The sequence below is a fragment of the Bos grunniens genome, chromosome 27 (genome assembly GCF_055505025.1).
Source record: "Bos grunniens cultivar Pamir isolate PY7600 chromosome 27, Bosgru_T2T1.0, whole genome shotgun sequence".
Classification (NCBI taxonomy): Eukaryota; Metazoa; Chordata; class Mammalia; order Artiodactyla; family Bovidae; genus Bos; species Bos grunniens.
This window is the reverse complement of record NC_141191.1, coordinates 17,499,973-17,514,065: the sequence shown is the minus strand read 5'-3', so window position 1 is coordinate 17,514,065 and position 14,093 is coordinate 17,499,973. Positions and strand designations below refer to the sequence as shown.

General features: G+C 39.4%; 1 protein-coding gene across 50 annotated transcripts in view; it reads left to right on the top strand.

Moving 5' to 3' along the window:
- Positions 1-14,093, top strand: part of SORBS2 (sorbin and SH3 domain containing 2) — a 217,479-nt gene that overhangs the window by 191,457 nt on the left and 11,929 nt on the right. For 5 of the 50 annotated variants that reach the window (XM_086380090.1, XM_086380088.1, XM_086380089.1 and 2 more), the window contains 2 exons: positions 509-703; positions 4,716-4,940. The exons of 30 other annotated variants lie outside the window; for them this stretch is intronic. In XM_086380090.1, coding sequence (XP_086236216.1) covers positions 509-703; positions 4,716-4,898 — 378 coding nt within the window. In that variant the 3' untranslated portion in view covers positions 4,899-4,940. Of the gene's footprint in view, positions 1-508; positions 704-4,715; positions 4,984-14,093 lie in introns of those variants that run through there. 15 more of the 50 variants (XM_086380074.1, XM_086380072.1, XM_086380067.1 and 12 more) reach the window with 9 other exon arrangements.

Genomic DNA, 14,093 nt, shown 5'->3' with positions numbered 1-14,093 from the left:
GCTGCTGCAGGCTGCAGGCAGCACCACGGGTGTGGTGTTCAGAAAGGGGGTGCTGAGTTTCACAGCCAGTTCCCAACAAGTACACACAGGCACAGAGGTCCTAACTTGCCTAGCTTTGTAACAAACCTACTCTTCATAAATTGCGATCTACTTCACAAGCAAGTTACAGACAGTCATTGCAGGGTTTTACACTTTTTTCCCTTCATGGTTAGAAGGCCCCACCTCACAAATACCTTATAAAATTGTAGACTATGGGAATTCTGATCTCCAGCCCCTCATATCAGAAAAATAAAACTGATCAAACCCACTGGGAATTTTGAATCAAACTCAGAAGTTAGTGCTTTCAAAGCAAGAAGTGGTCATAAATGTCACACACCTAGGGTATGTAGTAACTTTAAATATATTTAGGTGTGTGTGGGGGGGGGGCGGTGGTATTCTCTAAAAAGCATGTAACCTCCTCATTCTGGACACAAGCATAATCACATCTTGTCTTTCCTCAATATTTAAGCCATCTTCATTCTCTTCGGGACATCGAGTGTCTACATCTTTTTCCAGCTGTCTGCTTTCCTCCCCTCCCTTTCATTCCTCCTTGGCCACTGTCTCTGACCTGGTCCCCACACTCTCTCAGCCTACCCAGCCCTACTCATCTCCGCTCCTCCCTAAATACTCTTACCAACAGGAGATAAGTTCACCACAATTAAAGGTAACTGCATCTTGAGTGTGGTTTATTGCATGTCTTTCAATGAACTTCATTAATTAAATGTATGTCTTTAGATTCATGTCATCTTACAAGATTTAAAAAGTCATTCAATATTGGTTGCTAACTTTTAACATCATTAGCATGGCCTCTGTCTGAAAATTTGAAAGATACATTTGCATAGCAGCTATACATAAGAGTGAGGAGAAAAACAAGCTAAACTTTGTATAGTAATAAAAGGTGATCATTAGACTTTTTCTTTTTTTAAGTTGAGAATCAGCAGGAGAACCATCCCATTTAAAGGCATCAGCTATGTGCCTGTCATCTTCCATCACATCTTAGTGGCTCGTTGCCTCCTGAGTTTCCTAGCTAATCAGCAGGTTCAGCAGAGCCTGAGGGTTGGATGATCTTGAACTGACTGTCTTGAGCCTTTTGCTCTTCCACAAAATTGCAGGAAACTAATGAGGACGTGGGAAGGAGGCTTCTTTTGTAGCAGTTAACAAAGCATCCAGCTCTGAGACTTGCAGGCCGGCAGGCGGCTCTGCTGGTGTTTAACTCCCTCTTAGGATACCATGATAAAAGATTTTTAACACAATTAATGACTGACCTTGGAAAGACATTTAATGAGAACCACAACATGATATCAATCCATCACAGAAAAGTTCTACTTCTGTGTTCAGAACGATCCTCAAAACCTTTTCCTTTACACAAAAGGACTTCAGATAATGACTCATCCTTGCATGCAATCTTCTCCACTTGAAATGAGAGCCTCTCCAGATAAGTAAAAAATGAAACAAAACGAAGGCTCTGGTAGGCTCATGTTTTTGAACTATTAGTAGAAAGCACCAACACCTAAGAAATGCCATTTATGCAATCTTCCAAACCCCAATCACCGAATCTATTCACCAAAATAGTCCATCTATGTGAATTTTATCTTACTTAGAAAAGGAATCTTTTTTAGGGGGGGTGGGATGTAATATATTTTAAAGACTAATTGTTCTTTGCCCTTTGAGGTTTTATCTTAGCTGGCAGGAAATAATTAGGAAATTTTTTAAATAATAATAATTCTTTAGATAAGGTATAAGACTAAGAATTTGCCTTCTCTGTGTGTATGTGTGTGGTTTTCTTTTAGAGCCAAAATATTTATTCCTTGCCTTTCCCTACCTGTTCTTCAGCCAATCGGTTAGCCAATAAGTGGGCAAGTAACTTGAGAATCGGAGTTCTCTAATTTAGAGAGATGGAACACTCACTGTTGTAGTGTCAAGGACAAAACCAGAATTTAAACAGGTTTATTCTCCTGCAAGAACCAAGCTCATCTCATACATTCTTTATGTCTCAGTTCATAAAATGATATGAGACCATGGAGATATTCATAGTAACTATGTTTTCAAAGAATACTTAAATAATTAATTCCAGAAAAATAGTTATTTTTCTCCTTTTATTTGAGAGCAAATGTTAATTTTAATCTCCTATTGAGTTTTTTGAGACTCTTATGTCAATTTTTTTATTCATAGAAAGAATACAAGTCAACTGAATTTATGCTTGTAAGTGTAGATACAAATTGAATCAACTACAAATTTTAGGCCATTATTATGGTTTAATCCACATCTGACACAGTAAAAATTGATGTGAATCCTTTAAGAAGGCTTCCTAGTTCTCTTGTTCCAAGAATGTTAAAAATTAGGCTCGTTACAAAGAAGAAAAATAACCTACCACTAAAAACAAAGAGAAAATAAAATGGCAGTAATGTTTTAGTAGGCATATTATAGTATGCATGAAATCATTATAACATTTTTATCAATACTCATCAACCACTATTTTACCTAACCCATATTAATTTAGTGCAGTTTTAGTCTTCTAAAGTATTTTCTGAGATAATATAAGGCTGTCACATGCAATGCAAAATCATTTGTAAAAGTTGCCACCACTTTATAGATTACAGAAGACTGAAATGTACATATAAATTATGAATTTGATACGTAAATCAGAATCCAACATTTTTCTAGTCTTTGAGCATCTTTTTGAAAATAATGTTTTTTCGCAAAAAAGAATTATTATAATCATCAGCTTTGATGTAAGTTGAACTTCCAATTCTATGTAAAACTCTTTTGTAAAAATCCATCTAGCCCATAGATTCAAACTGCAGTGGAAGTGCTTTGTAAAGAGATAGAAAGACTCTTCGTGTTTTTTTTTCCCCCCCAAGAAACTCAGTTATTACGGTACCATAAGGAAGTCTCCTCACCTTAAAGCCATCCCAGCAGAAGGTAATCCCCTTGAACACAGTTTCCAGCATGAAATTAAGCCCTGATTCTTCCTAATATGTTCAAATGATCTTTCCAGCTGTTTATCCACATCATTCCAATGCTACTTTTTTTTTTCTATGACTCTTGATGTTTATAGAAACCTCGTATTAGTCAAGATTGGGGCAGCTGCAGTGCCAAAAACTCAAAATAATTAGGTAGAAGTATATATTTCTTATGCATAAATGTAGGGCATCCAGGATTGGTATGTTGCTCTGTATTCATCAGGAGACTCCATTTTATTTTGGCAAATCACCATGCTCAGTGAAAACCTTCCAGTTGGTGGTCCAAAGTGGCTGAAGCAGCTCCAATAGGCCCTCCTCAAACCAGCTAGCAGGAAGGAGAAAAGAGGAGGGGAGCTTATGCCTTCTTTCTTGAAGGACATTTGCTAGTAATTGCACACATCCCATCTGTCAGAACTTATCACATGAGCACATCTAGATACAAGGAAGGCTAGAAAATAGACTTTATTCAGAATGGCCGTGTGCCTACCTGACGTTCAGGATTCCATTACTGGGATGACAAAGAAGAGAATGGATACTGGATAATGTGAAGCATTCTCTGCCCCAAGACTTAACGAAAAGCGTCTGATGCATTTCATCCCCAGAGACTGAAGATAGGAGGTCAATCATTACTATTATGAAATTTGAGAAAACCACATGCTTTTATTTAAAAGTCCTTTAGTCCCGCGAAAGTGCCCATAGTACAGTACAGTGTTAGTCATGTCCAACTCTTTGTGACCCCATGAACTGCAGCCCTTCAGTCTCCTCTGTCTATGGAATTCTCCAGGAAAAAATACTTGAGTGGGTTGCCATTCCCTTCTCCAGGGAAGATCTCCAGGGGATCTTTCTGAGCCAGGGATCAAACCCTGGTCTCCTGCATTGTGGGCAGATTCTTTACTATCTGAGCCAACAGGGAAGCCCAAGGTTCCCATAAGCCAAATCAAATACTAGACAATACACTGCTAGGTTCAGTCCATGAATGGACAGAAAATCAGACAGGCACCCAAGAAAGGTTAGCTTTTTCACTGTTGTTTTAAAAAATGTTACTTTGAAGGACCATGGAAACAGTCACAAGGCGTTGGGAGTTAGAACAGTATTCTGAATTTAATTATATTTCACCATTTCCTCCAGAAAAGCCATATTTTGTTCATATGTGTCTTACTAGAAAATTTGCCTTTGACAAATGATTGACACCATCTATGAAATCTGATGGATATTAAGTGAAATGTCCCTGGATCGTACCTTGGATCTATTCAAACAAACACAAAGAAAAGAGGCCAGATCTGAGAGTCTCTTGAAACCAATCGTTAAGCACTTCAATAGACATAAACTCCTTGCAGGTGCATATTGCATGCCATGCATTATTACATTCAGACATCTTCCCTAAACCAATTTCCTTCCATAAATGTCTCTCCTCTTGTTCCATTAGCCATGCATATTACATTCAGACATCTTCCCTATACCAGTTTCCCTCCATAAATGTCGCACTGCTCTGCCCATGAGTTCCTTATTAAAGCAGCAACTGATGCTTGTGCAGTGAAAACTCTGGGCCACCAGGCGAGCTGTCTGCAGACTGTTAACCTTCCGGCTCTGTTATTCGGGAGTTTGGCATGCTGTGTGTGCATGGGGGGGGGGGAACAAAAAAGAAACCAGAAAGCTCCTCTGAAGGCTGGATAATGAAGACGAGAACTAATCAACTTCTTATGGCTTTTCCAGGCTGATTTTAAAAGCGAGGTATTTGTCCTGGGTAAGCCTCCGCGTAGCCCAGTGATGTCCAGGAGGACCTCCGGCTCCCCTGTCAGAGGGCTCGGCGGTTCCCACAGGGTAGGGTCAGAACGCCCCGCCTTGAGCCAGGCTCCTGGCCACCCCTCTGCCCTCGGCGGGCTGGCTCTTCCTTAGTTGTCATTGCTGTACTTTGCCAGGGAAGTAGGACTGGACGTACCCTTGAAAGGAGATGATCTATTGATGAACAGCTATCTGATGAACAGACACGGAAATCCTATCCTGCGTCCTGTGGGCAGTGTGCTTCTCTTTTATGCTTGTGTGCAAGCCTTCCAAAAGCCAAAAAGACATGTCCCAATTCTCCTCTGTACACAAAAGGGCGTGGTACATGTTGTCTTCTATCCCCCTATCTCGTGTAAATCATCGCTCTCCCATCACTATTTTTAGTGCAAAGAATAAAGCTGCTGCCAATCACATACTGAACTTACACCCTTCAGGGCATGTTTGCTTCTGGGTTGTTCAGTTTATTTGGATTTCCTTTAATCCATGATACTTGTTGTAAAATATCTTCTTGCTCTGCTGGCATGTGCTGCATTCGCTCCATGACCCTTTCAAGCCAACACTACTTCTCTGGGCTCCAAGGGTCTCCCAGCCTCTTGAGAGCTTTGAATGAACTTAAAGGTCAGATTACATTCCCTTTGACTACTTAGATCTGTAGCATCAACAGCCCTTGAAAATAAATTGATTCTAACTGGTGCCATCAGTTCTGAGAATGACAGTGGAGGAGTTTGAGAATTTTCATCTCTGCATAAGTCAGTCCTTTCCCATTTCTATTTTAATGGATGCTGGTTCAGTCTCACATTTCATCACATGATGAAGTTGTGGTTCTTCAGGCTTTTAAGGGCTTGATGGCAAAGATTTCCTTTTCTGTTTTTTAGAAATGTAGATACTTCTCTGTGTTTAGGCCATTTTTGTGCTTTTTGCTTTGCATAGTAAGACCTGATTTTGCTTCTGAGGCAGAGATTTGTTGTTGCCATAGAAAATGAGGAATGTTGACTAGGAAAAAAGTCTCATGGAAGGGCTTTCCAGAACCAAAAAAAAAAGCATTTTCCAAAATTAATATGGCCCATCCATAAACCTCCTTGGGTCAGTGAGATGGTATGCTTTGGGTCACCTTAAGTTTTTTCTTTGCCAGATTTTTACATTATGTGCTTATATGTTTTATTATACATGTTTGTATGAAATACAAATATTCTATATTCTTTAGATTTATGAAAAGTTGTGTTTTGCAATTTAAAAATAATTTAAATATTAAAACAATTGTATAATATAAGAAAGAAAAATACATTTATAAACATGGTACTGTTATTAAGAGAATTTCATCTAATTCTGCTTGGAAAGTACCACACCTAACATTTTCTGGGGGGAAAAAAAAAAGAACTCTAGAACTGCTTATAGGTCTCTCCAAGATTTTTCCCACACTAGTATTTAAAGTAATGGTCAATATTTATGTAAGAATTATCTAATTTCAGGACAGACTTATTATCTGAACTAGAAAAGTATATATTTTACTGATACCGGAGATTTAGGATATTTCAAACCAGCTTTCTTATGAGCAGTGGTTTGTGGTTGGTTCTGGCTTTGAAATTAGCATGTGTTTAAAACCTGTCTCTCTTGTATCTGCTTTTTTTTTTTTTTTTTTTTTTTTTTTTTTAAATTTTTTTTTTTATTTTTTTTAAAAAAAATCACATGCTCCCCATCCTGAACCCTCCTCCCTCCCAACCTCCCCATACCATCCCCCTGGGCCTTCCCAGCGCACCAGCCCCAAGCATCCAGCATCGTGCACTGAACCTGGACTGGCATCTCGTTTCATACATGACATTTCACATGTTTCAATGACATTCTCCCAAATCTTCCCACCCTCTCCCTCTCCCACAGAGTCCATAAGACTGTTCTATACATCAGTGTCTCTTTTGCTGTCTCGTACACAGGGTTATCGTTACCATCTTTCTAAATTCCATATACATGCGTTAGTATACTGTATTTATGTTTTTCCTTCTGGCTTACTTCACTCTGTATAATAGTCTCCAGTTTCATCCACCTCATTAGAACTGATTCAAATGTATTCTTTTTAATGGCTGAGTAATACTCCATTGTGTATATGTACCACAGCTTTCTTATCCATTCATCTGCTAATGGACATCTAGGTTGCTTCCATGTCCTGGCTATTATAAACAGTGCTGCGATGAACATTGGGGTACACGTGTCTCTTTCCCTTCTGGTTTCCTCAGTGTGTATGCCCAGCAGTGGGATTGCTGGATCATAAGGCAGTTCTATTTCCAGTTTTTTAAGGAATCTCCACACTGTTCTCCATAGTGGCTGTACTAATTTGCATTCCCACCAACAGTGTAAGAGGGTTCCCTTTTCTCCACACCCTCTCCAGCATTTATTATTTGTAGACTTTTGGATCGCAGCCATTCTGACTGGTGTGAAATGGTACCTCATAGTGGTTTTGATTTGCATTTCTCTGATAAAGAGTGATGTTGAACATCTTTTCAAGTGTTTGTTAGCCATCTGTATGTCTTCTTTGGAGAAATGTCTATTTAGATCTTTGGCCCATTTTTTGATTGGGTCATTTATTTTTCTGGAGTTGAGCTGTAGGAGTTGCTTGTATATTTTTGAGATTAGTTGTTTGTCGGTTGCTTCATTTGCTATTATTTTCTCCCATTCTGAAGGCTGTCTTTTCACCTTGCTAATAGTTTCCTTTGATGTGCAGAAGCTTTTAAGTTTAATTAGGTCCCATTTGTTTATTTTTGCTTTTATTTCCAATATTCTGGGAGGTGGGTCATAGAGGATCCTGCTGTGATGTATGTCAGAGAGTGTTTTGCCTATGTTCTCCTCTAGGAGTTTTATAGTTTCTGGTCTTATGTTGAGATCTTTAATCCATTTTGAGTTTATTTTTGTATATGGTGTTAGAAAGTGTTCTAGTTTCATTCTTTTACAAGTGGTTGACCAGATTTCCCAGCACCACTTGTTAAAGAGATTGTCTTTAATCCACTGTATATTCTTGCCTCCTTTGTCAAAGATAAGGTGTCCATATGTGCGTGGAATTATCTCTGGGCTTTCTATTTTGTTCCATTGATCTATATTTCTGTCTTTGTGCCAGTACCATACTGTCTTGATAACTGTGGCTTTGTAGTAGAGCCTGAAGTCAGGTAGGTTGATTCCTCCAGTTCCATTTTTCTTTCTCAAGATCACTTTGGTTATTCGAGGTTTTTTGTATTTCCATACAAATTGTGAAATTATTTGTTCTAGCTCTGTGAAGAATACTGTTGGTAGCTTGATAGGGATTGCATTGAATCTATAAATTGCTTTGGGTAGTATACTCATTTTCACTATATTGATTCTTCCAATCCATGAACATGGTATATTTCTCCATCTATTAGTGTCCTCTTTGATTTCTTTCACCAGTGTTTTATAGTTTTCTATATATAGGTCTTTAGTTTCTTTAGGTAGATATATTCCTAAGTATTTTATTCTCTTCGTTGCAATGGTGAATGGAATTGTTTCCTTAATTTCTCTTTCTGTTTTCTCATTATTAGTGTATAGGAATGCAAGGGATTTCTGTGTGTTGATTTTATATCCTGCAACTTTACTATAATCATTGATTAGTTCTAGTAATTTTCTGGTGGAGTCTTTAGGGTTTTCTATGTAGAGGATCATGTCATCTGCAAATAGTGAGAGTTTTACTTCTTCTTTTCCAATTTGGATTCCTTTTATTTCTTTTTCTGCTCTGATTGCTGTAGCCAAAACTTCCAAAACTATGTTGAATAGTAATGGTGAAAGTGGGCACCCTTGTTTTGTTCCTGACTTTAGAGGAAATGCTTTCAATTTTTCACCATTGAGGATAATGTTTGCTGTGGGTTTGTCATATATAGCTTTTATTATGTTGAGGTATGTTCCTTCTATTCCTGCTTTCTGGAGAGTTTTTATCATAAATGGGTGTTGAATTTTGTCAAAGGCTTTCTCTGCATCTATTGAGATAATCATATGGTTTTTGTTTTTCAATTTGTTAATGTGGTGTATTACATTGATTGATTTGCGGATATTGAAGAATCCTTGCATCCCTGGGATAAAGCCCACTTGGTCATGGTGTATGATCTTTTTAATGTGTTGTTGGATTCTGATTGCTAGAATTTTGTTTAGGATTTTTGCATCTATGTTCATCAGTGATATTGGCCTATAGTTTTCTTTTTTTGTGGCATCTTTGTCAGGTTTTGGTATTAGGGTGATGGTGGCCTCATAGAATGAGTTTGGAAGTTTACCTTCCTCTGCAATTTTCTGGAAGAGTTTGAGCAGGATAGGTGTTAGCTCTTCTCTAAATTTTTGGTAGAATTCAGCTGTGAAGCCGTCTGGACCTGGGCTTTTGTTTGCTGGAAGATTTTTGATTACAGTTTCAATTTCCATGCTTGTGATGGGTCTGTTAAGGTTTTCTATTTCTTCCTGGTCGAGTTTTGGAAAGTTGTACTTTTCTAAGAATTTGTCCATTTCTTCCTCGTTGTCCATTTTATTGGCATATAATTGTTGATAATAGTCTCTTATGATCCTTTGTATTTCTATGTTGTCTGTTGTGATCTCTCCACTGTCATTTCTAATTTTATTGATTTGATTTTTCTCCCTTTGTTTCTTGATGAGTCTGGCTAATGGTTTGTCAATTTTATTTATCCTTTCAAAGAACCAGCTTTTGGCTTTGTTGATTTTTGCTATGGTCTCTTTTGTTTCTTTTGCATTTATTTCTGCTCTAATTTTTAAGATTTCTTTCCTTCTACTAACCCTGGGGTTCTTCATTTCTTCCTTTTCTAGTTGTTTGAGGTGTAGAGTTAGGTTATTTATTTGACTTTTTTCTTGTTTCTTGAGGTGTGCCTGTATTGCTATGAACTTTCCCCTTAGGACTGCTTTTACTGTGTCCCACAGGTTTTGGGTTGTTGTGTTTTCATTTTCATTCGTTTCTATGCAAATTTTGATTTCTTTTTTGATTTCTTCTGTGATTTGTTTGTTATTCAGCAGCGTGTTGTTCAGCCTCCATATGTTGGAATTTTTAATAGTTTTTCTCCTGTAATTGAGATCTAATCTTACTGCATTGTGGTCAGAAAAGATGCTTGGAATGATTTCTATTTTTTTGAATTTACCAAGGCTAGCTTTATGGCCCAGGATGTGATCTATCCTGGAGAAGGTTCCATGTGCGCTTGAGAAAAAGGTGAAATTCATTGTTTTGGGATGAAATGTCCTATAGATATCAATTAGGTCTAACTGGTCTATTGTATCGTTTAAAGTTTGTGTTTCCTTATTAATTTTCTGTTTAGTTGATCTATCCATAGGTGTGAGTGGGGTATTAAAGTCTCCCACTATTATTGTGTTATTGTTAATTTCTCCTTTCATACTTGTTAGCATTTGTCTTACATACTGCGGTGCTCCCGTGTTGGGTGCATATATATTTATAATTGTTATATCTTCTTCTTGGATTGATCCTTTGATCATTATGTAGTGACCTTCTTTGTCTCTTTTCACAGCCTTTGTTTTAAAGTCTATTTTATCTGATATGAGTATTGCTACTCCTGCTTTCTTTTGGTCCCTATTTGCATGGAAAATCTTTTTCCAGCCCTTCACTTTCAGTCTGTATGTGTCCCCTGTTTTGAGGTGGGTCTCCTGTAGACAACATATGTAGGGGTCTTGTTTTTGTATCCATTCAGCCAGTCTTTGTCTTTTGGTTGGGGCATTCAACCCATTTACGTTTAAGGTAATTACTGATAAGTATGATCCCGTTGCCATTTACTTTATTGTTTGGGGTTCGAATTTATACACCATTTTTGTGTTTCCTGTCTAGAGAATATCCTTTAGTATTTGTTGTAGAGCTGGTTTGGTGGTGCAGAATTCTCTCAGCTTTTGCTTATCTGAGAAGCTTTTGATTTCTCCTTCATACTTGAATGAAATCCTTGCTGGGTACAATAATCTGGGCTGTAGGTTATTTTCTTTCATCATTTTAAGTATGTCTTGCCATTCCCTCCTGGCTTGAAGAGTTTCTATTGAAAGATCAGCTGTTATCCTTATGGGAATTCCCTTGTGTGTTATTTGTTGTTTTTCCCTTGCTGCTTTTAATATTTGTTCTTTGTGTTTGATCTTTGTTAATTTGAGTAATATGTGTCTTGGGGTGTTTCGCCTTGGGTTTATCCTGTTTGGGATTCTCTGGGTTTCTTGGACTTGGGTGATTATTTCCTTCCCCAGTTTAGGGAAGTTTTCAACTATTATCTCCTCAAGTATTTTCTCATGGTCTTTCTTTTTGTCTTCTTCTTCTGGGACTCCTATGATTCGAATGTTGTAGCGTTTAATATTGTCCTGGAGGTCTCTGAGATTGTCCTCATTTCTTTTAATTCGTTTTTCTTTTATTCTCTCTGATTCATTTATTTCTACCATTCTATCTTCTAATTCACTAATCCTATCTTCTGCCTCTGTTATTCTACTATTTGTTGCCTCCAGAGTGTTTTTAATTTCATTTATTGCATTATTCATTGTATATTGACTCTTTTTTATTTCTTCTAGGTCCTTGTTAAACCTTTCTTGCATCTTCTCAATCCTTGTCTCCAGGCTATTTATCTGTGATTCCATTTTAATTTCTAGATTTTGGATCAATTTCACTATCATTATTCGGAATTCTTTATCAGGTAGATTCCCTATCTCTTCCTCTTTTGTTTGGTTTGGTGGGCATTTATCCTGTTCCTTTATCTGCTGGGTATTCCTCTGTCTCTTCATCTTGTTTAAATTGCTGAGTATGGGGTGTCCTTTCTGTATTCTGGCAGTTTGTGGAGTTCTCTTTATTGTGGCTATTCCTCACTGTGTGTGGGTTTGTACAGGTGGCTTGTCAAGGTTTCCTGGTTAGGGAAGCTTGTGTCAGTGTTCTGATGGGTGGAACTGTATTTCTTCTCTTTGTTCAGTCGCGCTGTGGGGAGGGAGGGAGGGATGCTGCAAGCAAATAACACTGGCGTGCGCTCGCAGTGCCTCAGCCACACTGGGTCTGCCCCCGCTCACTGCGCGTGTAGCCTCCCTGCCCACACTGCTCGGGCTCTAGGTTGTTCCGCCGGGAACAATCCAAGGCTGGCCCTGGGTTGCATGTACCTCCCAGGTCCAAGCCGCTCAGGTTCAGGCACTCGGACAGTCCTCAGAGGCGCAGACTCAGTTGGGCCTGAGTATTGTGCTCTTCCCAGGTCCGAGCAGCTCAAGTGATGAGGTGTTTGGCGAGCGCCAATACTGCGACTTATCGCCTCCCCGCCACTCGGTTATCTGGGCGCAAAACCGGCGCACCTTCTTAGGCAGATGTTAACCGTCCAGACCCCCAAGAAGTTTTAGTTAGCAAAGAAGCCTGCTTACAGTTTTATAGATAATGTCTCTCTGGGGCTGCAATTGCCCCCTTCCGGCTCTGGCTGCCTATCACCGGAGGGGGAAGGTCTGCAGCCGGCTATCTCTGTTCAATTCTTTGTTCCGTGCACGGGCCTGGCGGTCTTAGGTTGGGGCTGGCTTTTCGCGTAGTAGATATCCCACAGTCTGGTTTGTTAGCCCAAATTATTTCGCTCAGATAGTGCTCAGGGTATTCAGGCCAGATTCTTACTCTAAGCGATGCAGCCCGCGCTGCGCCTCCCTGCCCAGCCCCCGCTTGTTAATGGCGCCTGCAGGCGTCTGCGCTGCTTCTCCACTGGGGGAGTTACCGTAGGACTCGCAATCTTCGAGTTTTAATTGTTTATTTATTTTTTCTTCCTGTTACGTTGCCCTCTGTGCTTCCAAAGCTCGGCACAGATTCGGCAGTGAGAAGGTTTCCTGGTGTTTGGAAACTTCTCTCTTTTTAAGACTCCCTTCCCGGGACGGAGCTCCGTCCCTCCCTCTTTTGTCTCTTTTTTTGTCTTTTATATTTTTTCCTACCTCCTTTCGAAGAGTTGGATTGCTTTTCTGGGTGCCTGATGTCCTCTGCCGGCATTCAGAAGTTGTTTTGTGGAATTTACTCGACGTTTAAATGCTCTTTTGATGAATTTGTGGGGGAGAAAGTGTTCTCCCTGTCCTACTCCTCCGCCATCTTGGCTCCTCCTCCTCACACCCTTCTGTATCTGCTTTTGACATCACTAAAAAATAGCTACACTAGGAGAGAAAAAAGAGATTGCTACATTGTCAAGGAAAAAGCTAATATTTAGGATTCTACAAAAATATCATGTTTCATTGAATTTTCTAATTTTTATTGTGCGCTTAAGACTCATTGTGAAGTGAAAGTCACTTAGTCGTGTCTGACTCTTTGTGACCCCATGGACTGTAGCCCACCAGGCTCCTCTGTTCATGGAATTCTCCAGGCAAGAATACTGGAATGGGTTGCTATTTCCTTCTCCAGGGGATCTTCCGACCCAGGGATCCAACCCAGGTCTCCTGCATTGCAGGCGGACTCTTTACCTACTGAGCCACCAGGGAAGCCTTGAATGTCACTAATGTATCTGGTTCTATATTTATCACAAAACCACTAAGAAGTTATGAGTAACAGAAATGCCTGAGCAGATAGTGAAAATACAAATGAACACAGACCGAAAATACTGGTGGCTAAAGACTGATCCTTTCTCAGAATTTAAAATCTGAGACAGGTCAGAAACACAGATGAATATCTATTCCACATCACTCTGTGGTCTTTAAAATAGCCTTTCAAAATGACTCCAGGCTGAAGGAACTTGGCAAGAGCTGTCCAGGCATTAACACTTTTTAACATGTTGCTGCCATTACTCACCATTAGGGAGCAATAGAGTGCAGACACAGGTCTTTGCCTCAAGCTTTGTGCCCAGTTTCAACATCAGGAGGGGGAAAGCAAAAGACAGCCTCCCACAACAGTTCAGTTGAATATCCACACAGAACATAAACACTTGCCTAAAGGAAGAAATTAAGATGTGACTTTAATAAGCCCACACTATCTATTCCATCATAGTCATCTTTAATCCAGTATGTGAAGTGAAGTGAAGTGAATGTCGCTCAGTCGTGTCCGACTGTTTGCAACCCCATGGACTGTAGCCCACCAGGCTCCTCCATCCATAGAATTTTCTAGGCAAGAGTACTGGAGTTGGTTGCCATTTCCTTCTCCAGGCGCTCTTCCCAACCCAGGGATAGAACCCCGGTCTTCTGCATTGTGGGCAGACACTTTACTGTCTGAGCCACCAGGGAATCCTTTAATCCAATATAGAGTCAAATTATAATTCAGTTCCTTCTTCTTACCTGTTTGTGGTATTAAGAAATTTTCTTTGGGCCTTGGTTTGCTGATCTGAAAAATGAAGTTTAATTATTGTTTTAAAATTAATT